The following is a 25,000-nucleotide window of genomic DNA, read 5'->3' as shown; positions in this document are numbered from 1 at the left end:
ACATTTACCTACAAAATGAAAGGATAGAAGGATGATAAAGGTCAAGGTGACAAGGAGATCTTCTGGTGGAATCGGAACGGTTTTGCGTCCGCATTCCTTGTCCAAGTGTTTGCCTTTGAAAGGAACTTACTTTTGATCATTATACGTAGGTAAAAATGAGTGCTTAGCTTCCTCAAGAATGGGAGATAAAGCCAGAGATCCTCAGAGCTACACTTCGACGAGCAATTTAAAGAATCCACCACACTGTTAAAAAGAATAGGGGTCCTTCCTGGCGTGCAGTGTGTATAAAACCTTTCAGCCAGGCCTCTACCAAATTGATTACGCTGATTATCACATTGTATTGTTGTATTGGGAAAATAACTTGCCAGGTGGGTTTTGCTACCAGAAGAGTTATTCGGCCGGAGAGGACATTAACCTAAATGTGGACTGACTCCCTGGCCAATTTCCCATTTTTTGAAGGGGGGGGGGGTATGACTGTTACGATCCCTGTACCACCGTTGGAAGGCCTGTTGGAATATACCGGTCTTACGCGAAGCTTGTAACGTTACCTACTGTGCAAAAACTGGTGCATTACTATTCAACTGAAAAGACGGGAGATTAACTATGGAATTTTCTTAGTTCCTCGGGCGTTTACATACGTCGTTTGATTGACAGGTTGTTCAGACGAGTATTGTTCATGCTCTCTAACCCATGACAATAACACCAGCTCTGAAAAACAACAACATATCTGGTTCAACATAACTCCTTTTTGTTTATTGGAACTTTGTCCATTCATTCAAATCGATTTCTAGGTCATCTTTCCTTGAAGTCAAGGTCATTGAGGTCATGAGGGGAAGGAGCTAGAGTCAGACAGATTTATAAGAAAGATACAAATTTCATGAGTAAAATCCTTACAATCTATCTATGAGCATAGAGTGGTATTCTTACACCTGCATGTTCTCAAGCTCAAAAACAAACTTGTGTATGGTCCGTTTAATATTTTTGCCTGCGGGGCATTGTGGGTTGGACGTGCCGTCTGACACACCCCCAACATCACCTGACTTTATTTGACCTTGGACACATGGTTTGGTGTCATGACAATGTCACATAGATCTACTTGGAAGACACCTTAGCGGTGACACCTTGACGTTTACTTGGAAATAAGATGACACACCCCCAAACGACGTAGACTAAGTGTTAACTATCATGTAACAAAAGACCTACGCACGGCCATTTTGTTTTCGTAAATTCCCGGGACTACGTCATCTGATAGTCAAGCAGGAGCAAGTGTAGACTGGTTCTGTTGATATGTTTGGGAGGATGACGTAACCTTTGTGACGTAGCTGTCACGTGACAAAGCGTGACGTCGTGGTACATAAAAAGGGAAACCCCGGGCTAGCCCATTCAGACAACACGACTTCCTCCAAGTTTTTCGGACTAGTTTAACGCTAGCTCGCCCACCTTGAGCCACCAAAGTTTACTTCTCTAGTCGTATACCAAACATGTTGAGCAAGTCAGTCTACGGGCTCAGCCCAGCTCAGTTAGCGGTCGCCGCCACGGTCTTGGTCGGGCTCACCTCTCTTCTCACCCGAAGGACTGAGATTGTATTCACCGAAGAGATTTTCATCGAGGTCGGAGAAGAACACGTGTACGATTTTCTCTCAGATGTTCGGCTTCTCGACTTGGTACATCCATTCAGGTAAGGAAACTTTCTTTTCTGGAGAATTTCATAATATTTTGTACCGTACGTTTGGTAATAATTGTATTGCCAACATTTTTTAAAAGAAGCACACGCCCCCTTCGAATGCGTTCCCTTTATAACATGTACAATACTTACCTGTTTTCCTTTCTTTGACATATGTGTAAAATCAACCCAAAGTCTACTTTTACAATACTTTTTTAAAACATTTTGTTCTAGTAGATAATTCTTTTCGTAAGAAACGCTACGAAATCATAATTTAAGCTGGCTTGTATATTTTCTAGTGTTTAACGTAATGCATGTACTTGTATGTACTATGATGTATTGCGTTTCATTTCGCAACTATAGACCAACCCACGCAAAAAATCTAAAGAATTGTATTCTTGCCCAGGCGCGTTTAAAATCTTAGGTCAATACTTGCCAACCAAACAAACACCTGTATAGTTCGGAAAGTAAAAGTCACCTTTGCTTATAGTAAAGAAAAATCCAGATTTATAAAATAAACATTTATTTCCGCTAAGACAAAGATGGAAGCTTCCGGAACGTTTTGTTTTACGTCTTCTTGGAGGGTTCTGAGTATTTCCGACGGAAGTGGAGGTATTCGATCATTTTCCATGTGCGGCGTGTGAGTCATAGAGACCGGCACGCGCGAGCCTTCGGTGCCCGGCACCTTGTGACATACTGCGGTTACACTTGGAACAAAGGGCGATACCCTCACGTAGTCTGCTCTACACTAAAGCACATGTATAACATATCGTTCTCGCCGTTGCTAGTATATATATTTGTGCGTACGTGACTTTCGGGAAAGAGCCGTATTTCTTCTTTTGTATGCATGGCGGAGTATTGCGGTACTGCCACGCCCCCTATAGGCGCTAGGTGTAGTATTACAGGCGACTTTTTACCTAGATTGCGAAAGAAAAAAGGAACGCACCGATTTAAACTTGCACCACTCTAAAAGAAATATACAGCTATGCTCGTTTTAAAGTATATCGCCTTTTTGGTGATACTTGGTCAGAAGATTAATTAGTACAGTAATCGTACGCGTTATGTCAAAGGGGATTTAAAATGACTTGCAAAGCCCCGGGGCCACTAAACAATAAATCACCACTTCGGAATCTCATTGGAATTTGTCTCTTTTACCTGCTTCAAAAAACGTCCTCTTCACGGCGTTTCTTCGTATTGGCCTATCTTTTTGGCCATCAGCCAAAAATTTGAACTCTCTTTTCAAAGAACATTTCCATGTAAAAGTGGACTTTCTTATCTTTTTCTCGTACGCGTGTCTGTACGTATCTCTATACCAATGTAAGACCACGATATGTCATTTTTATTATCTGACTCACCTATTCAAAGCATTCTTTAGATAACAAACTGACAGAATGCAAGGTTAATTTGAAGGAATGTTCGTAGATTAGCCTAGTAATCGGCCAACTGGGAGAGGCTATCACGTTTCGTTCTTAGAATTCCTATAGAAGCTCCTTATCAAGTCTAACCGGCCTTGTTGTTACCATACCGGTGGAGATGGCTTATTTTGCCGGCCTAGACTTTGCGATAACTAGCTGCCAACTGAGCTAAATTACTAACAGGTTTCTCTGATAGGCCATTGGCGGTCAACAACAGTTTCTCATGGGCTGTATCCAATCAGCGACAGTGTAACAATTATGTGCCGTTGGACTTTGGCCAATCTTTCGCTACTTACTAGGGACAGTCCGGTATTTCTGAAGATTATCCGAGATTTCGTGTACCAGTCACGGTAGCAATTTACACTAGCTACTGTTAGAATCCCTAGAAACACGAAGCTTGTATGTTTACATTTTGAACCTGCTTATTTTATCACATTGATGCGTTTTCAGTGATGATTTTTTAATGATTTTTACGTGCTGTTTTTGATGGCTTTTTTATGTTATGAGATCTATTGGTTCTCTTGGGCTTGGGTCAAAACTCGTATCTGCTAAATCATTCCCAAAAAGTGGGGTGATCTTGCTCATGAAATTAAAACCACCTGTCGATGCATTTAACTTGAAGTTGAAGGTTAAATGCGAGCGTTTCAAGTTTAATCCAAAAAGATCAAGAGACTCTTTTCTTCTTCAAAGAAGTTTTCTGAGAGCGGAAAACCACGTGTCGTTTCTTCTGAAGCTGAAAATAACGAGGAAAATGTCTGTTTTTGGACTTTGCGTGTCTGTGTTCTAACCGATGGAAAAGAACTTTACTGGACAAGGCAAGGACCTCTTGTAGTTTCGTCCATTCGAATGTTGAACCAAACACACATGTGTGGAACTTCGTAACTGTCACAGTTTTCATGGTCTGTATATGTGGGTTATATAATTTCTGTGATACAAAAATGATCCCAAAAGAAAAAAAGGATATGATTTTGCCGGGACAAATTCAACCTTTGTACCAAACTCGTTGAAACCTCATTGATAAACGTAGCTATCCTTCAACATAACTATTCAAAGTGAGTTAGTGAGTGAGCGAGTGAGTGAGTGATTGAGTGTGCGCGTGTGAATGAGCAAAAGCCAGTGAATGTGTGAACGAGTAAAAATTTTAAAAAGAAAAATTAACCATAAAAACGCTAATCAGAGCGTATGAAATCTGGCCGTTCTACTGCAGTACTATGAAACCAGCAAGAGGGCCCAAAATCTAAACATTTCTTTATGTTACCAACACCTACCCATTCACCAAACATCATAAATATCCATCCACAACTATCCAAATTATACCGTCAAAAACAAACACACAAACAAACAAACACAAAAAAGACAAACACGCGTCCATAAATCATAAAATTCTTGGCAAAGACACTAAGAGTATAAAGCGGCGCAGAAGATCTACTATACAGAAAAAAACACTTGCAACTTTGGAAAAACAACAAAACATCGACTGTTTCCAGAGGGAATCCCGCCGTGCTATATCTGGAAAGGAAATCCCTCGCCGCGGGAGACTCGGGGTGAAGAACCTCGCAGTTGACAGTGGCAGTGAGGTACGACTGTTTCTGGTTAAAGTCTTGTCGTCTCACTCAGTGTCAGAAGGCCGCCTGGCTTCATGGCAAACAGACTGATACCGCGAGGAGATAGCGGAGGTCGCAGGAACTGGGCGGCGGCCAAGGGTCGACCCTGACCCGGAGGCGGCGCCTCTGATTACCGTAGCTCGAGTTTGGAACTGGAGAGAGCAAGGGCAAGGTCTAGGTGTCACACGTGGGGGAGAAAGGGGTCGATGTACGCTAAGTAAACGTGTTGTAGATCGTTCTGGGTTTTCGGTAATAGCACGGCCTAGATTCATGGACACTTCGCAGGTGGTAGCGCTATCGGGGTTGGCATGGAACCAACAATTCTGCAATCTCCAAGCAGATAAAAGACAAAGGTAGTGCCAAAGCCTTTTTAAGGTCGTACAAGCTGTGGGTTGGTTATATAGAGTACAGTATTGGAAGACGGAGCCCATCCCTCTCCTTCCACTGCCTTTTACCTCCCCAACCGAAGTCAGGTACACATTTTTACACCTGGGAGGAGAGAGTAAAGTTGAGAAGTCCTTTTCCATGGACGCAACGACGTGTAGCCAGAAATTAAACCAGTGACCCCAAGATCTTCTGTCCGCTCGAGCCAAGCCACTCGACCATTCGATGCCACGCAGTCACCAAGCAGCTGCAGAGAGGCAAAACTGTAACTTTAAATTCATGGCTCCTGGCTTCTGAACCAGCGGACCTTTCTCGGAACCTTGAGAAACGCGTTAAGTTCTTGCCTTGGCATATATTTTGAGACTAACAATTCGCGGTTCGAAAGCTTTTTTTGGACTTTGAACCAAGAGAACGTGTGCAAATGCGTGTGCAAATAGAACCAATGTATAGGCAATTAAAATATACTAGTACCTCGTGATGAATTGATATTTCTTTTCTCATTTCGTCGGAATGTGCGTTTGTTTGTTTGTATGTGTGTGTTACTTCTTTGTCAATCTAAAAGAATACTAATAGTAATATAGATAGTAATTTACTAGACTAAGTATCAATGATTTATTACACATCCAGTACTGTTTCTTTAATGCACAAACTGTTCAAGCACCATAAAACATTTTTCCTCCAACAGTCAACACTCTTTTCGGATTATCATTATTTTCTTTCAAGTCCTTTAGTCGGAGTAGCAGCCCTATTTTTACTATAGCCAAGCCAACATGTACACTATACCGTGTATGGTACTGCAATGCAATAGCTCGTATACGGATGGCCTGGGAAAGTTTATTTCGTTTAACACCTCATTTGATTTCCATTAAAAGATTGACAGGAAAATAAACGACTTTTACCTGTCATGCATCCGTGTGAAAGCATCGAAATGTAACCCAGATCAACGCCAGTCAATGCAGGGGCCAGGGTACCATAGAATCATTGACGTACGCAAACCTCAACTTGTTTATTCTAGGGCACTACGAAAAGAAAACATCGTTTTGGGTTGCCTTTTTATAAAACTCTAACACACAATGCGAAGCATTTTAAGCTGTACTGATGTTAAGGATCATTTACTGAACAAGCTAAGGTCTTGTCATGTCAAACCCTATAGACCACAAAAATAAACAACATGCATTGTAATAACATCTTGACGGAAAATACTAAACGGCAATGTTTCTTTGTTTTACGGTGAGTTCACTTGTGGTCTTTGGGAGAGAACACCCGTAGGAACATTTTTTCACACCGGTTGGCTTTTCATAAACTAGTAGCAAAGCATGCCATGACATTCACCCTTCGTGAATGTAAAATATTACGTTACCTTACTAAATATAGTATGCGGTACAACGAGCAAATTTTCGACAAAAGTTCAAGATCAAGGATGGAAAAAGGACTTTTACTAGTACATTCATCTTAGTAGATTTACCACATTTGTGGAAGGATTAACACAAAAGGAGACTATCACCTTTTCAAGATTTAACCCGAAGACCAGACTCTAAGGTTTGATCCACTCACACTGAGAAGGACCCCTACTCATTTTGATAAGTGTGGTGGGTTCTCTAATACACCCAATTACGTCAAACGTCCAATCTTGTAGGACGTCTTAAAACTAAGCTAGATACTCATTCAGTTTATCCGGGTCGAGTGAAGAAATAGGTGTTAATTTGCCTTTTTTAGTGACACAAAATTTTGAGATTTTTTCTTTATTTATTGGTTAGGCTGTTCAGCACACACAGCTAGCCAGAATTTCCCAACTAGCCTGTGGCTATTCCAAAGGACTAGCCCTGCTAACAGAGACAAGGGAAATACAATTGGAATTTAACATGGACATGATAAAAAATAGCAACAATATTCTGAAGTCACCAACCTAACTACAAACCACCTTAGTTACCACACCTGATCCACTGCAGTAAGAAGTTTTGAAATTTTAAGATTATTTGTGTACAAAATTTAATGTTTATAGAACCAGAAATGTAAAAATGTATTCTTTGTTGTGTTTTCCAGAGTCGGCGCTTTCAACCTCACGCCGAGTACGGGTATGGACGGCTACGAGGAAGTGAAATATACCAACATAGAGAAGGTCGACTACTTCGGACTGTACGAGGATGCACTGGTCTTCCCTGTTCACACGCGGTTCATGAAGTGAGTAGTTTGACACAATTTCTTTTATGGAATTAATGCATTTTTATATTTACCTTCACATAAGGGAAAGAAAATATTGTTTTTGCTCTATTTCTTCATCTTCATCCTCTGCCAACAAAATAAGGTCAATGACCTTGACCAAGCGGATGATAAAATAGCAGATACCCTGTTGTGTTTGATTACATAAAGTGGTAGGACAGAGCTGGAAGGGCTGGTTACCATATACTAGTATAGCAATAGTTTGATAGGCTAGACTATGGGAATGTTGATATTGTGTATTTGCTTGCAAATTGTATGAATCTACTAAATTGTTTAATGCATGTCTGGTTTGTTCCTCTACCTACTCACTCACTCACTCACTCACTCACTCACTCACTCACTCACTCACTCACTCACTCACTCACCCACTCACTCACTCACTCACTCACTCACTCACTCACTCACTCACTCAAGCACTCACTCACTCACTCACCCACTCACTCACTCACTCACTCACTCACTCACTCACTCACTCACCCACTCACTCACTCACCCACTCACTCACTCACTCACTCACCCACTCACTCACTCACTCACTCACTCACTCACTCACTCACTCACTCACTCACTCACCCATCGACTCAACTACTCTCTCACTCCCGTGTAAAATATACAAGTGGTTTGAAATCTTTTTAAAATACAAATGATAACCAGTTGCTTCTTGGTACTAACTCTATCATGTTCTTGTCCTGTTCAGGCCGCTTGGAGAGATCCGTTCATCCTACGACGTCCTAGACGGCACGCTATTGGCCCAGCAGTGCTTCTCCCTGCGCGCAGCAGAACGCAACGGAGCCAACGGCACCCTCGTCACAGACACCAGTCGCATTCGCCTGCCGTGGATGTACGCGCACTTTACCATATGGAAGGGTGGTGAGGCACACCATAGGATCCTGGGAGGTATGAAGGCCCTCTTGGAACGGGGTTACAGAATAGACAACTTGCCCATGGGCCGTCTTCCGAACCATTACTACCACTCAATGTTACTGGAAGAGTCGCTTGAAATCAAACCAGTCTTTCACATGTACACTTCTTATTTATCGTGAACAATGGAAATCCTTGCTGGACAAGAGATGATATGTTTCTATCTCAGGAATATGTAAACGTTTGGCCAGTATAAATTCGGCCATGAATGTTGTAAGGGCTAAAATTTCTCAACGAAGGTGTAGAAGAAGCATACTTCAAAATATCATACCCAGGTACCACGTGATCCGTGTGAGAATAGCTTATTGGTTATCACTTTTCAAAACGTTTGGTGATTGGTTGATTTGAATTTCAAGTAAGACGGAGCGCTCAAACGCTTACTACGTGTGAAATGAGTGGAATGTCTGTTAGAAATGGGTACATATCATGACAATACTTCGGTAAAAATTGTTTTCTTATGGATGAGGTAGTGATATACTTGTGCATTTGTCAGCATAGTAGTAGCCTGGGATTGAGAGTCACCCATAGTGCTCTGGGGACGAGGCCTTCTTGCTTGAAGCACAATATCTCAAGAACAAAGCACCAAGTCATAGAAATGACCATAAGCAATTTAAAAGTGACCATTTTAAAGTGGCCAATTCCCCTTAAGTTACATACGGACTGTTTGTTGAGAAGGTTTGAACTTGGGGATTTATTATGTATAACGTTTTAATTTATCATTATTTATTAAATCTTAAGTTATTTTGCAATGAGTTAAACGTATATCTATGTTAAAGACATGTAAAAAGGGAGTTTGTTTTGCTTGCAACTAATGCTACATACAAACGTGTAGACCCGTTTTGGGACCAACTACGTAATATCTTTTTTTGTACTCTGACAAGGTATCTATTTTATACGAACCGTATTTAAATTATATGTTGAAACTTGTTATTTATGATGTAATGTGACAAAAAGAATGATCAATGTTTGCTACATATGTGTAATGTGTTGTTATTGAATAGAGTGAGTGAATAATCTAGTCAGATAGGTTGCAAAAAAAAAATCACTGTATGAAACAATTTTTATTTTCTATTCGTAACGAGGATTGTACTAGTATATTGTAAAGTCAAAAGCTGACGTTACGTTTGGGATTGCATGTATGATAATTCTTTATTTACGTTTGGGGTCGCATCGTTAGCACCGACCTTAGCTGCAGTATGGAGTAGTCTCCTAGCAGACGTGTCAGCTGGATGAAATTTAAAAATAAAAATTGAAAAAAAGAGGTGAATTTGGACAAATAGGGACAAATAAGTTATCATGGGATTTCAGTCAGTCAAAACGTCGGATGCTGCTGATATGACATAAAACCTGATCGTGAATAAAGAACGAAGTTATCCAGAATGTGTGACTGTGTCAAAAAAATTCGACGGTAGGCCCCCTTGAGTTAGACAACGGTATTGAGATCAAGCTGGGGTCTGGTATCCAGGCTAGTGGAAAAGAGCTGGTATTAGATACTTACATTTGGTACGTCCACCGGTACCAGTTTATTGGTCATTTTGTACATCATGCAAAGTCTGGACATTTTCTGTATCTGTATCTATATAGCCGGTATAGCTGCCGTTCGGCGTAACACACCAGCTTCACAGGCACGCGGTGCAGCAGCAGCTGGTTATATTACAATGAACGATCCGTCACACCTTTAACTTTTGCACATCTATCTGTAAGCGTTCTATAAAACTATCCAGATAGGATGCTCCTACTGTGCTTGGTGATAACAAAATCCCACTCTAAGATAGTTCTGGGAAAATACGAATTATGATAGACAGTCTTTTGTTGGCCACATTGGCATTGGTTTTAATCTATTATGGCCACCACGTGAGAAAGGTGTATTGAGATCAGGCTGTGATCTGGTATCTAGGTTTCTACTAGAAAAGAGAACAAGGAATGTACAGTGCCACTCAGTGCACGTGGTATAGCCCCAGCTACCCGTGTGGTAGACATATCGTCATGCCAGCTTTTACTGTGTCAATAAAAACCTCAAACAAGACCAGACATGCTTTGTAGTCTCTCATGTCTATGTTTGATCGATAGTTCTCAATGACGTCATAACCAGACCCTGGGGGGGTACAAATGACGTCATTATGGTACCCCTTATCTTGTAGCACTGGGTATCAGTAAGTGGGGTGTTATGGGAACTTTTGATTTTTGTTGTGTCGGTTGATGTGAAAGAACAACAGTACAAAGTCCGTAGGCAAATAGTAGACATTCCTTGTGAGCATAGGTATGATTCTGAGATAATGTTCTATGGGGTCTTTTTTTTTTCTATTTGCTTTTTGGACAGACGAGGACAATGTGGCACTGCACTCAAGTTTTTAACTTAAATTAATAGTGCCACATAGACAGCACGGACAGAGGTAAAGACCTGTAGTCTTTTCTTTTATTTCCCCGACCGAAGTCAGGTACCCGTTTTTACTCCTGGGTGAAGTGAGCAAGGTCGTGTAAAGTGCCTTTCCCAAGGGCAATACGTCGGGGGCACGGCGGGGATCGAACTCAGGACCTATAGATTCCGAGTCGAACGCTCTACCAAATACGCCACACGCGAGGCCACGCCTTTGAGGTGAAAGAAAATAAATAAAATTTCAAATTTGAGAAAAAATAAAATAAACTGCAATCACTGGTAGGGACCTGCTTCAAGCTCTCTCATACACGGGGATATTGACGGGAGACCTGGCGCATCCCCGTCTTGTATTCAGCTAGAAGAAAGGGTGTGCCACCCCGTAAGGGGCGGTATAACCCCAACGGTGCTGTAATACACCGCATGACTATGACTGACTGACTGATTGGCTTTACGTCCCCATCCGAAATTATAAATGCAATGCCTTACAACATGTCCGAGTTGAGCCGACCCCCGATCGAACTCATGACGGCCACGAATTTATGGAAATCGATCCAGATGGCAAAAAATACCAGATATTTAAAGCGTCCAAGGTGCAAGGTACAATGTGCAAGGTACAAAGTACAAGGTACAAGGCCTAGCAGCGGGACTGGGTAACCGGTTGCGCCACAGGGACGTACGTACGTGGTAGAAATAACGTGTTCAAAAAGACTATAAAGAATATAACTTCAACTTAAAATTTCGCCAGGTGTCCTAAAATCACAAAGTTAAAGAAAACGAGATATCAAAAGAAAGTTCGTCTTAAGTACCATTGAAAGCCGACAGGGTACAATGCCCGCATTGGGCGGGGGAGGGGAGGGTACAAAACAGACCCCTGAAGAATAGGGGTCCTTTTTGAAGTGATGAGTGTATCAAACCTTACAGTTCGGTCTGGCGATCGCAGATTGTGCCTACTATTCAAAATCGATATCAGTACCAGTATCTAACGCCTTGTGACGTTTGCATGTTATGTTCGGTAGCAAAGGACTAAAAGAAACCCAAACAGCTGACGTAACTCTAATATTCGGTCATTTCTATGTAAAGTTGGGATTATCCATTCATACTTCAAGGGATGTACCTGGAGGAGGCGTCTCTAGCAAGTTAAAGGTATTCTCGAAGCAGACGTGTCAGCTGGATAAAAAAACAATAAGAATTTGGCCAAATAGGGACAAATAAGTTGCCGTGGGATTTCAGTCTATCTAGCTATCTGGGGCCGGTCAGTTCACTCCTAGGCCAGTTAACTGTTACTAGACTTTTATTCCTAACTTGACCAAAGTCCACTATTACATATTCGACCGGACCGGAGTCTGGTAGAGACTACATTAAAATGGGAAGGGTTGTAAAAATAATACACTGCTACTGAAAACAGCAAGGAAACTTAACGAACTCTGTAGCAATAACAACTACAGGGGTCTGAACTAACAAAAGTAAGCAAGGCCACAGCAAGTAAATTTTATGGATGACATCAGCGCGCGCATTTAATTTTCGCCTGTTTTCAGAAAAAAAAGACTTTTTTCTTTTACAGGGATGGTCAACATGACGATAAAGTACCAAAATGAGCAGATATGTGGTCTTGTAGCCTAATAATTGTACTTGTAGAAGTGACACTTGCGAGGTTCCCAGGACTGTAGTTTTAGAAATTAAACTTATTGGATAGCTGTAAAAGTGACACCAATATGGAAGCTATGAGTGTGGCTTCCAACTTTGTTGGTGATGCCAGTCTACCACACTAGCGTCACTTTTACCACACCAGTACATGTCTTGAATACAGGAATGAATGCCTTGTTGGCTCTGATACCATGTTTTATCCTTTTCAATTTCAATCTTGTTACAACAGACATCGCCACTTTATGGTGCCTATTTTTGAAAATGTAGCCATCTTGTTGTTTTTTTCACCCATCTTGTTTTTTTTCGCCCTATCGCACTATTTTTGCAGTCTGCAGAGGATGTCATCCATAAAATTTACTTGCTGTGGCCCAAGTATAATCGCGCACAAAATATGACTTCCTCAGTTATCAAAATGGCTACTTTTACACCCCACCCAAAGCCTTTGTTGTACTTTAACAATACCACCACACATGCACATGAACGAAACTTTCTCACAAATTATAAATCACAAGTTCAATCGTTTGCCAAACGCTTTGCTTGTACAGCTTTTGAGCTCAGTGTTCCGATACAAAAGTAAGTATGTGATAATCGCCACGTGTGCTATTACATTTTGGAACATACCAGAACCTATAGCTAAACTACCCATGGTATTTCCAACGGATGTCCAACTGGGAAGAAAAATTATCGTCCGAGAATTGTTCACAAGAGCCGGTTGGAAAAGACAGAAACTGTGGGTCATTTTCTCTTTCTGAATCTTGACTTTGAAGTGTACTATCGTAGTGATGTAGTGTGGTTTTTGTGAATAGTGTTGAATGTGTGAATAGTACACGGTCTAGAAATGACGGAAGGTGTACAGTTTACATGTCGTCGTTTTACCAGGAAGTTTGGCATAAATATGAGGGTTGAGACAGATTAGGTCAACACTCGAAACAGCCTGTTCAGCATGCAGCAAGGGTTGGGCATGACTTGCAATAATTTCTATTCCGCTTTTGTACTGTTTGGAATGTGCGTAGAAGATCATAATATAGGGATAGGCTAATAGCGCAAATAGTTGACAAAACGATTGCCATAAGAAGGAATTTAGAGCCGTACGATTGATACTGAAACAAAGAGGTTCTCTCTTGTTATAAATTCTTTATTGGAAGAAGCACACACAAGGTAACTGTTCGTCAAGTACAAGTACAAATGAACAAATAGAATAATCATATACGGAGGAAAAAATTGACTTTAAGTGAATGCTGTGCGAACGCACGTACATTAAGCTAGAATCAAGCCCTCTTTAAATATGTAGTACTTGGTCTACAATAAAACATATCTATAGCGACCAGCCATGCGCCAATGGGCTCAAAAAAGACAGGTGATCACTATAGACCGTCCTCCTAAATGCTTTAACTAATGGGGAAAATACCATCAAACCTGTACTGTGACCAATCTTAAGAACCCCACCCCACCCACTTTGCTCCTTCAAATTAAAAATTGACGATTAGAACATTCCAGGCATTATGGTCAATAATGGAACTGTTATCATTATAAATGTATGATTACTCAGCGAAGTCACGCAATCAAATTCCAATTACATCTCGCGAGAGTTTGCGTGACTATTCAGATGGCAAAAGTCTTTCGATAAATCTTCCCTTTCCGCCATTTTGTCGTTTTTATTAACTAAGACTTTCAAGGTTTTCGTATTTTCACAATTCACTTCAAGATTTTGCCTTCAAAACGATGTGTACAGAGAGACCGGTCTATTCTTGTGACTACCATAGAACTGTGGCGCCACCTGGCGTTCCACTGCAGTACTTCCTCGTAAAGTGCACGTCATCCCACTTCAAAGGACACAAAACGTGATCCTAATATCTTATTCACCGCCACATTAGGCGGAGGGCTACGAACAATAGAAGCAATGTAACTAGGTTACCAAAAGAAGCATTCAATCTCCGAACCACCTTTTAGAAATACTGTAAATGGAGAAACTTTTGCGGTGGATTAATATTCACGGTTTTCGCAGTGGCCGCTTCACACCGAGAACTTAAAACCACCGCGAACATTTTCCATGGTAGTAAAACACTAACATTGCAAGGTGCTACCGCGAACTTAAAACCACCGCGTAAAGTCATTTTTCCCGCCAGCGCGAAATTAAATCCCCGCGAACTTAAATGCATTTACAGTACCGTGCGACACCGCCATCAATAGAAAGACCCTTGGGAATAAAGGGTAACATATTAGTGGAATGACATATAAAGGAGTGTATCCGGCCATTGTAGTACGGATTCCTTTAACATAAAAGAGGTTGAAGGATTAGATTGTTGGTATTTCTTTACGTTTCTTCATTCGCAAGAGATATAGAATGTTAGCTTGATGCCTAAAGTTAATACGATAAATTAATGGTTGCATTGGAGGCTGAAACTGAGGTGGAATTTAGCGGTGAGTTCTAGTCTTTGAATTGTTTTGTCTTGATAAAATGCCGATCGTTGAAGGATTGATGCTATTGGATTGGTTATTCATGTGAGTATGCTCAAACAACAGAAAAATGACAACCCTTTTCTGTTGTTTTTAACCGTCCAAATTTGGTATTTGTTGAGAACTTGTTTGAGTACGTTTTCTTTTGTTTGCTTATCGATGTGTTTTATTTTTCCTTATCCGTGTTTTTTTATCATAAATGTATATGCCTTCAATTTTGTTAAGTGATGTATATTTCAATGTCTTCCTATGATCTCTTGGATATCAACAAAGTCTGACGAATTGATACTACGCTGCTTTTAATATATGATGCTATCTAATTTCTTATTTATTTATTTATCAAAATGTATTTTTGAAATTTATCTTTCAGGTCATCGATATATCTGTTGACAAGATATGAGCTTGAGAGGTTTCCTGTTTATCGCAGTCTTGTGTAGCTATCTTTCTGGTAAGTAATATGATTGTGTGTGTGTTTCAATGAGTGTTAACAGTTAACCCAGTTATATATTGTACATACCAAGCGTTTTGCAACTACCTTGTAACCTGACTTATATGTAAATAGCTGTGAACTGTTTGTTTTGATATTGTCATTTATTTGTTTTTGTCATTTATCCTTTTTGTGAGAGGTGATGTGAATATTAGCGTACTGCTAGAGTGTATTACCTGTTTAATCAATGTCCTGTTTTGTACTTTGATGTTGAATAAATAAAAAAAATTAAAAAATGAGTGTGTGCGTGTGTGTGTGTGTGTGCGTGCGTGTGTATGTATGTGCGTGCGTATGTGCTGTCTGTCTCTGTTTCTCTACGTTGGTATATGTTTATGTGTGCGTGTTTCTGTCGATGTTTCTCTGCGTTTGTATATGTTTGTGTGTGTGTGTGTCTTTTAGTATATATTTATGCATGTGTGTTTGTACGTGTGTGTCTGTTTGTTTCTGTTTGTTTGTTTGTGTGTGTGTGTGTTTGTTTGTGTGCGTGTGTTTGTGTGTGTGTGTGTGTGTGTGTGTGTGTGTGTGTATGTGTGTGGGGGGAATTTTGTACAATCCATTCGGCTTGGGAGCTACAATAAGACCGATTACCGTAATAGTACATGATGACACAACATTACTGCCACATTTGACGAATACATGTGCGATATATAGATACTCCCCCTATACAGTATATTTAGTACAGTCATCTTATTTTCTGCAGTTGCATATGGCATCAAGTGTGTCATATGTAGTGGCAACTTTGAGGAAAGCCAGGCATGCGTAGACAACACTACTGCACAGGACTGTCCGAGCGAGAAGACTGTCTGCTACTCCACAAAATGGACCATTCCAACAAGTAAGACGGTCAAACGTAGTCTGTATAGACTCCGTAATTCGCTGGAAAATAGCAGACATGGGCAAATAGATATTTGTTTGCTTGGATAGTGTTTCCTGTTAATTGCTAATCTCCAAGCAGATAATTCGGTGGCATAAGATTGTTTGTTTGAATCTTTAGCTAATACTAGCAAAGCTGGTCAATGTACACTCATTGACTGACTACATGTACTTCTTCGCTAGCTTATGCCGCCGAAGTATCTGCTTGGAGATTAGCAAATCGCCAAAGTAAATAACACTCACCATCTGAACAGAAGAGTCAATGGTAGAGAGACATCTAGCGATTAAAATCTGAATTGCAGTTATGCAAAACCTGCATCACAAGAATACGTATACGTGTACATAAGGGAGAGAAAGAAAAGATAGAGTATTTAGAGAAATGAAAAATGAGAGAGAGAGAGAGAGAGAGAGAGAGAGAGAGAGAGAGAGAGAGAGAGAGAGAGAGAGAGAGAGAGAGAGAGAGAGAGAGAGAGAGAGAGAGAGAGAGGGGAGTATGTCTATTTCTGTGTGTGTCTGTCTGTCTGTTAACTCCGTGTGCATTTTTTTTCTTCGTATCAAGACAACGAAATGACTGGTTTCACCCGTGGTTGCGCCATAGTCGGAATAGAACCCGGATGTTACAAGAACGCCGACAAGGTCATCGTCTGCACGTCATATTGTCTGACTGACGGCTGCAATACGGACGATCCCGGGAGTGCGTCGTCTTTGCGTTCCTCTGCGATCCTGATAATCTGTACTCTTGCAATGGTCATATTAATAATGCCTTGATAAACAATCAATGGCATTTCTAATAGTATAGTTAAATTTAAATTGAATTAAAGATGGTAGGTACTGCTATCCCTGCTTAGCACAAAGAGCTTATGAGAAAGAGCCTATATGGATGATAGTGGACTAGCTTCCTATTGTAGTGACTTGTATGTTCCAAATACAAAAAGGGATCTGAGATCAGTATTTCTCTAGGCAGCGAAAAAGCATAGAGACTTGACAGTATGTTAAGTTTTAACTAAGTTAATTTATTAAATTACCACGTTTTAAACTGGATTCAAATGTTTTAATGCCTTCTAGATGTTGCAATCTCCCAGGAGATGGCTTTAATTGTTTCGAAAAGCTTTACAGCCTATTAATGAGAGCACTTATAGTTACAAATAAAGTAAACTTGGCTTTCCAATGTATACGCTTTTTAAATCTATTTGCGGAGTCTTTCCTGAACCAATATAATATATATACGTATATCTTGTTTTAAAAAGTATCTTATCTATCTCTAGTGGATGAGCATACGTATACATTCTTATTACACTAAGCCGGGTTCATACGTGCGTATATGTTTAATGAGGTCCGTATGGCCTATACCATGCTCATAAAAGTTTGAGGCATGTTAGTTTTCGGTTAGATGACCAGGTTGTGCAAAAGTGGATAAAGAGTGAACAACAGCTCAATTTATTCTCCGCAAAATTTCGTCAATACGGAAATCATACGGACCTGAATACACGTACAAGCGTAAAAAAGCCCTTTACAAAAAATGGGTCGCTTTAATGGATCGTTTCTGATTGTCCATCAATATTAGAATTTTAATCAATGCGAGAATATCAATTAACGGTTCGACCAATAAGACAGTGGCTGCACGTTCGTCAGATCTCTTATTTGCATATCCCCGTTTTGACGATAGGGGTAGGTCTATTTAACTGTAGGCCCTTGAGTGGAAAGACTCACATAAAAACCTGTGTGCAGTAGTGATTAATTATTTACATATGTTATGTTTGCCAAGTACGGTTAGAGCACTGTGAATTCTCAGTGTACTATTGTAGGCTACGGTGAAAGACGGGGCAAACCATTCGTGCATCCTGCGTGGGGGTGTTGGGATATACCAACTATCTTCGTATGAAGCCTTTCTTATGTATTGGTACATTAATGAATCTCAAGAGGACAATACTCATATATTAGCACCAGATAGTATTTCAATTATTGTATTTCGTAATAAAAACAAAGAATGCATGTAATATACGGTAACTAAGTGAGTGTTTTACCCTTCTTTTAAAATGGAATCGTCCTGATAAGCTCCATTTTAGAGCGATGACAACAGGTAGATTTTCTAATCTGGGCTGTTTTTAGAAGGACCCACCAACACAACTCACATTGGTGCCGAAAAAATGGTATGTATACAGTTTAAAGAATACAAAACTTTCTAGCTATCTGTCAGTTAATTCGTCAATTTTCATATAGAATATAGCTCTTGTATCGTATGACTGCCATTGGGTAAAATATGGACAGTCTTTCCCATGTATATTTGTGAATTCAGACGTATAAACACAAAGAAATTTTTTGCGACCTGCCCAACCCACAAACGTGTTTTGGATACTAAGAAATTCTTTCTAAAGTTCAACTTGTACATTTTCACTCACAAGTACTAGTGTACGATTCGCCCTGTGCTTTCAAACTAGTCAAGTTACCGAGAGACCTTAAGTAAGATTTTATCATTTTAACTACTTTCTTGCGCTAGTTGTTGGCATAACCACTCCATAAATCGTATTTGTGCTTTGATTTTGTAAAATATACATGACTTCTTTACTTACTAGCCTTTGATTCTTTCCTATTTTGTGCTCTCTGAAAGCTAATGATTTACAATACACAAAAATCGCGCACTATTGTCTTCTCTGTTTAAACTTTCCCAGGTGAACTGTGGACACGCTTACGTCATAGCCGTCGTCATGGCAACGTTAGGTGAGCCGACGACTGAGATTTGTATTTGGGTCATGGGGCAAGATTTCTTAGAGATGCTAGTGTTCTGTGGACTTGCATATTTCTCGGTTGAACTTTTTATCAGCTAAAAGATCGTACGACTGCTAGTCAAGCTTGTTAACACAGATCACCTCTGTAGTCAAAGTTATCCGTATCTTGCGTTATCTGTATAACCTAGTTCGAAAAACAAACCTCGTGTATCGTTAATTCTGTTTTTGTGTGTTGTATAGTTACGAGGGCTAGCCCTTAAAATAGCCTCCTTCTAGTTGGGTAAAAAAAATGTATTTCCCACTATACAGCCAAATAAATCAATTGAATCATATCGAAGAACTAAGTCGAGCACATGGAGGAAAGATATAGCTAGAAAAACACAATGGATACTAATGATAATAATAGCAACAATAGTAAAAGCACACACATGAAGAATGTTAGAGTAAAGGGGTATAATCATAGTAAAATAGCAAATATTAACAGCAAATCAAACATTTTGTCAATAGTTTCTTTCATTCAAATTGGTAAATGACTGCATTTTTGTGAAAATGCGTCTATTTCTTTCTGTAATAGATTGACAAGAATAAGTTTCCATTTCTTACTACCAATAAACTTAAACTTGAACTATATCCTTTAGTAAAGACAGGGAAGGGAATTGAGTGCCTTCAGTGCTTTGCCACTTCTCTGCCTTCCTCGTCCGAAGATGTCGATCGTTGCCGAAACCTCACAAACCCGGCCGAAGCTCAGCCGTGCACTGACGGACAAGCCAAATACTGTTATGTGCAAGAGAAGATAATAGGTAAGTAACAAGGACATCTATAAAATTCAAACTGTTTCAACTATTTTCAATATCTCTAAAAACTTTTTTTTATTTGAACATGATCCATATTACGTAGACGTAACGTCAAAATAAGTACTATACCTTCCATTCAGCAGAGTTTGATCCGACCGAGTCATACTATTAAAAGAATACATACTGCTTTGTTTGCTTAGCATTCAGCATATGAAGGGAGTATGGAAGTTGAACACACACAACTATCCCAGTGGACTAGCCCCCTGCTGGAGTGATTGCACAAAATTTGTGTGGCTCAAGGGCTGTTGCTGGGACGGGGGCTTACTAATATTCAAATTGCCTAAGTCATAGAATAGAATAGAAATTGAATCTCCAAACCATTGATATTGTTTGTGATAACTCTATACAATATTTATTTTTCTCCTACAGCTGACAGAACTACGCAGTTCACGAGAGGCTGCTCTCGTACCCAGGTTGGTGCGGGATGCCGCGAAATGGAGGAGCCAATCGAAGGGACGGATTGTACCGTTTACTGTCACGACTTTCCGGGCTGCAATAATGCAACAAGCCGCGCGGTGGCGCTTCAGGCTAATGCAAGAAGCAACGTCAAACTCTTTGCAGTCGTGTCGCTAAGCTGTTTATCAATGAAACTTTGCATGTAAAATGTCGTGAAGAGTCCGATATAAACATTGATCAGCACTTTTAACGTAAATTATAACAGATTAAGAGCAATTTCAATTACTCTTATGTGTTGTTCTTGTCGTAAGCTGAATAAAGTGAAAGTCAATCACTCTTCAGTAATCAGTTAAAGCTAAGAAAACATGAACGCACACAACTATATATATCACAATAGGATTTTTATGATTGACTGTTTCACGATTGTCTTATTAGATGGCAACTGACTTTATGAGTCAAAGAGTACATTATATTATTTGGATTGTCCCTTACACCTCCGTGTGCATATTGTGTATGTGGCACTATGTGCGTACGTGTCTGTGTATTGTATGCACTTTTGTGTATGTGTGTGCGTGTGTGTGTGTTTGTGAATATGTGACTTACTGATCTTTCTCTTAATCGCTCTCTCACTTGCATACTTTCCTAACTTGAAGAGAATGGGAATCGTTTTCTTTAGGGCCTCGGCCAGTGGAAGAACTGCTAGAAGCGCTATTAAGTTACTGAGATGCTTTTGGAGAGCCTACTACTACTACCTTTGGCATAACACAATAGTCATCCGCAACCTCCGTCCTGAAAAGTAGTCCAGGCACAAAGTAGTGCACCACAAAGGCCGGTAGTTATGCTTTTTTGTGCAAATGCGAGGTTGAAACTTTGCTGAATGGTACATACAGGAGTACATCAGTTTACTGTACAATTTTACATGGAGTACGATGTTTTTTTCAGCTTTTCATTATCAGTGCCTTGGTACTACAATACCGAGCACTGCCTGTGTGTCGGCTGTAGTTTTCTGACTTCCGCTGGGGGGCCAGGTAAAATTCCATCTTATTCAAAGGCGAACCGACAAATCTATTCCCCATTTTCTGATATTTCGTTGATCATATCCTGAAGTTCAATACATCAAATTGCTTGTAAATTGGTTGTGCGCCCTTCTATAAATTTAGAGGCGTCGAACCTCCTCACTATGGACTCATTATTCAACTATATGTAAATTCCTGTAGTTGTTTTGCTATCAGAGCAGTTAACACTTATGGAAATCTGTATCAGGGTGTCATAATCTCATCCGTGAACATTCCAGGTCATAAGAACTCACCCCACACAGCAGCCCGCTATCTCAAGTGTCCAAAAGTCTAATTTTTAAACTTGCTGACCAGCGCAATATATTCCACCGTTCAATTCTTCAATTGAGCACTTCAAATTAGGGGTCAGCACAGGCCAAAAAGATGGATCAAAACCTAGTTTTTTGGCCAAATCTGAACATCTGCAACCTACACTTTCTCACCAATATGAAATGTTACTTACATTTTCCTGCTAAAAGTGGAAAATAGGCTAAAATACTTCTGCGCCTGCGTCAATTAGGGTCATTGCCCTATCACAAAGGGCACATAGTGATAATGACCGCTAGAATGTTTCTATATCGCGTGCCGACCTTCAAGCTCAGCAAACACTGTGATTTGCAACGCTAGCGTTTCTGATAACAAAGGTTTATTCAAACATTACTGGTATTAAGGCCATGTTGATTTGATTATATGGATAACATCCGCATACGGTTTTATTTTTCGACCGTTTAAAAAAAAAACACAAATCAGCTGTAAAATGAGCTAATTATAAGGTAGGCTGCAAGAAAATAAAAAAAAAATTTGGATACTAATGTCATTAAATTCCATAGACAATTCCAAGGTCAAAAAAGAAATGTGAAAGAACAAAATGAAGACAATCATTTGGTCAGACTATCGACGATAATTATAAGTTATAACTACCTTTATTAAGTTAGACCAAGTTTGACTACAGAAACTTGATAAAAATGACTTGCAACTCCCCTCTACATCGTGTAGTTTCAAATTTCTTGGACCAATAAGCCTGCCGCAGTAGTGCCGGTATCATCTGTTCATTTCTAATCGGTCCAACATCTGGTGCACTGAATTTTTTCAGGTCCGGTTTCCAGTCCGGTCTAACAAGAAAAAAAATGTATCGGTACCCATCCCGTATATTCCTGACCACTTAGACTTAATAGTTAAGGCAATTGCAACTTTTTTTATGAATCTCACGTTCGTATCAGCTTTTGGGTTCCTAGCGAATGTTATCCATATAACCAAATCAACATGGCCTAGTGTGACGTCACAATGCTTATAAAATGCACAGATGCAGTTTTCATGTGGCTGCTTAGTGGTTATCTTCTAGAGGGCAAATGGTATTGACGTCATAAGGTGAAAGTCCAGTAGGTCGTTGCCTGATCCTTTAAAAAGCAGACGAGTTTTTACGTGGGTTCATACCACTGAACATCTTTGCCTGACGCCATATTGGATTTCTCCTTTCGAAAAATGCTGAAGTTCATCGCAGTCGGTAAGTCCTAAAGCTAAGGACAAAACCCGCCGTACGTGGCGCCAAATATGGGCAATCTTTTGGGAACCATAAGTGGTAAGTACCGCCTCCGTACGAACTCGCAGGGAATCCGACGGATTTTGCAGCTCGCAGACGTGCCGTAGAACTTTACGTGCAGGCAAAACTCTGTGTGCCATCGGGCTGCGGATTCGCCCCCCGTAAGTGCCAGTACGGGCGACACGCCTGCCTGTACAGCCTCAAAGTTTTCAGAAATACGTGGCGGACGTGGCCTCCCCCAAAAAACGTAAGGACAAATTGCACGTATGGCTGGTTGAGCCCTTAGCTCAAGGTAGGTTCACACGTGCGTACATGTACAGATTCGTCCGTATGAGGTCCGTATGAAAGTCTAAGCCTCTATCAGGCTTCACAAATTGCTAAAAGAAATAATTGAAATTTGACAAATATAGATAGATAGATAACATACCAAACGAGTTAGCTGGTCGCAAACCACAGTACCAGCTCCTCGGACAGCTAACTTCTCGGACATGTTATCTGTCTATATTTGTCCAATTTCTATTATTTTTAAAGTGTCCAGCTGCAGTAAAACAGACCGTTGCAATGGCTGAGTGGGTAGAGTGCTCGCCTTGCATTTGGTAGGTCGTGAGTTCGATCCACGGCCGAGTCATACCAAAGACTTTAAAATGGTACATGCTACTTTCTCGAGCTCTGTTTAGCACTCAGCATTCGGTAAAGAGTATGGAAGTTGGGTACACACCAATACCAGTGGACTAGCCCCCTGCTGCAGTGATTGCAAAAAGTTGTGTGGCCCAGGGCTACTGAAACGGAGATGGGTGCCGCCCTATGCGCCATTAGGCGCGGGAAGGACTTTGACTTGACTTTGGGCTGCAGTGGAGCATATGACTCCCGCATGGTCAACTTTCATACGGACCTAGTACCTCATACGGCCTTGACTATATACGCACGTGTGAACCACCCTTTACAGTTACTTTGTAATGTAACGGGGGGTGCCCCAACACGGTACGCTTGTTCTTGCGCTCAAACTCATGGCGCTCCATCGCTAGTTGCCTGAGAGTGGTCAAATTTTGATGACTGAATTTTTTTACACATAGACTTGAACAACATACTTGAATAAGAAATGCATTCATGTGAATCATGAACCTTTCGCGCTGCGTGTTACAAGCGGCAAACACTGTGAGACAATTTCGTGTATGTAACCTTCCAATTTTGTGCTACGCTGGACAGTGTGCCAAACTTGGTACGCTTTTTTTACATTTTGCTCTCTTCAGAAGTAAGTGGTAAATTTAAGTACACAGAAAAAAATTAATAGCATGATATTTTAGCTTTCTTTTGACAGTAAAATCGTGACTGTATGTACTTATTGTCTCACATGAGGAAGGCTGTACCTAGAACAATCCAGCTGATGTTTTTACGGGCAATGGGCTAAATGCACTGATTGTGAATGCCCGACTAAAAACACCATTACGAAAAAACGACACCGCCAACATCAACAAAACTCTGTCTGATTATATGAAAATATCATCTACATCTCTATATCAAACCTTATTTTCATAGACAGCACGAATCATTTGTTACAGTCAAATAAATCTTTGGAGCGTTCTCTAGTCCCTTCACGGCCACACTCCCTTAGGAGTACAATGGTGGCAATGTTTATGTCGCTTCCTTTTGGTTGCTTTTCTACTCAACAAACATTTCAAGACATTCATAGTGTTTTATGGAGCTTTATTTATGTGTATCATGGCAGTTGTGTGACTGCTTGGAAGAGTTCGTATAGTTAGCGACACGAGCCGCCAATACGCAGAGGCCGGTGACTGCAGTGATTCAGCACTGTCAACAATTTACTGTTAGAATTCTGTTTTTAAAAAAACATGAAGTAACTATGTTAAAGTATACTTGGAATGCAAATTAAAGTTGTGTGCATGGACTTGGTTTATTTACCTTTGTAATCAGCATAGTCAGTGGTAACAAACACGGTGTACTTATGGACGATAAGATCAGCAAAAAATCCGTGCCGTCTTACGACGGGGACCGTCTTAGCGCGGCCCCGTTATATATACACAGCGTAAAGATAACCCTATTTGGTTTGTGTACAGTGTTAACAGTATACGGGTCAGAGACCATATTTCGAACTTGTTATACGAGAAACCATGTTCAAATGCACTAAAATAAGTCTTTGACTAAAACTACTAACCCCAAATTCAGTCTTAACATTCTTCCCCACCAGAAAGTTATATTCTCTAGATCTTCTTTATGACCATTCAAAAGCACGGTCTACCGGCTTAAACTAAAAAAAAACAACCCACAGTTTTCTTTAATATCCATCCGCAGGACCTAACAACTCAATTTATACTTACGCGTATATATGTGTACGTGTAGCCTGGAATCCAGCCGTGTTGTGCTTT

At 40.3% G+C, this 25,000-nt stretch overlaps 2 protein-coding genes across 2 annotated transcripts; both read left to right on the top strand.

Annotated features, from left to right (window-relative positions):
* Window positions 1-1,373: 1,373 nt before the first annotated feature.
* LOC118406793 lies at window positions 1,374-9,183 on the top strand. Its single transcript, XM_035807130.1, has 3 exons — window positions 1,374-1,678; window positions 7,110-7,247; window positions 7,984-9,183. Exons 1-3 carry the CDS (start codon window positions 1,482-1,484, stop codon window positions 8,327-8,329), a joined length of 681 nt encoding a protein of 226 aa, XP_035663023.1. The 5' UTR covers window positions 1,374-1,481; the 3' UTR covers window positions 8,330-9,183.
* An 8,930-nt stretch (window positions 9,184-18,113) lies between these two features.
* Window positions 18,114-20,304, top strand: LOC118406856. Its single transcript, XM_035807211.1, has 4 exons — window positions 18,114-18,195; window positions 18,715-18,763; window positions 19,410-19,571; window positions 19,995-20,304. Exons 1-4 carry the CDS (start codon window positions 18,193-18,195, stop codon window positions 20,225-20,227), a joined length of 447 nt encoding a protein of 148 aa, XP_035663104.1. The 5' UTR covers window positions 18,114-18,192; the 3' UTR covers window positions 20,228-20,304.
* The last annotated feature ends 4,696 nt before the right edge of the window (window positions 20,305-25,000 follow it).

Source organism: Branchiostoma floridae, chromosome 19, assembly GCF_000003815.2.
Source record: "Branchiostoma floridae strain S238N-H82 chromosome 19, Bfl_VNyyK, whole genome shotgun sequence".
NCBI classification, from domain to species: domain Eukaryota; kingdom Metazoa; phylum Chordata; class Leptocardii; order Amphioxiformes; family Branchiostomatidae; genus Branchiostoma; species Branchiostoma floridae.
The sequence above is the reverse complement of the archived record's forward strand: the minus strand, read 5'-3'. Positions and strand labels throughout refer to the sequence as shown.

What these genes read in the sequence shown, in the direction of transcription:
- LOC118406856 (XM_035807211.1), top strand. An exon ending in CGTCGTCATGGCAACGTTAG is followed by an intron (nt 18,764 to 19,409) that starts GTGAGCCGACGA and finishes TATATCCTTTAG; the next exon opens with TAAAGACAGGGAAGGGAATT. An exon ending in TGTGCAAGAGAAGATAATAG is followed by an intron (nt 19,572 to 19,994) that starts GTAAGTAACAAG and finishes TTTCTCCTACAG; the next exon opens with CTGACAGAACTACGCAGTTC.
- LOC118406793 (XM_035807130.1), top strand. Translation starts at nt 1,482, where the DNA reads ATGTTGAGCAAGTCAGTCTACGGGCTCAGCCCAGCTCAGTTAGCGGTC. An exon ending in GACTTGGTACATCCATTCAG is followed by an intron (nt 1,679 to 7,109) that starts GTAAGGAAACTT and finishes TGTGTTTTCCAG; the next exon opens with AGTCGGCGCTTTCAACCTCA. An exon ending in GTTCACACGCGGTTCATGAA is followed by an intron (nt 7,248 to 7,983) that starts GTGAGTAGTTTG and finishes TGTCCTGTTCAG; the next exon opens with GCCGCTTGGAGAGATCCGTT.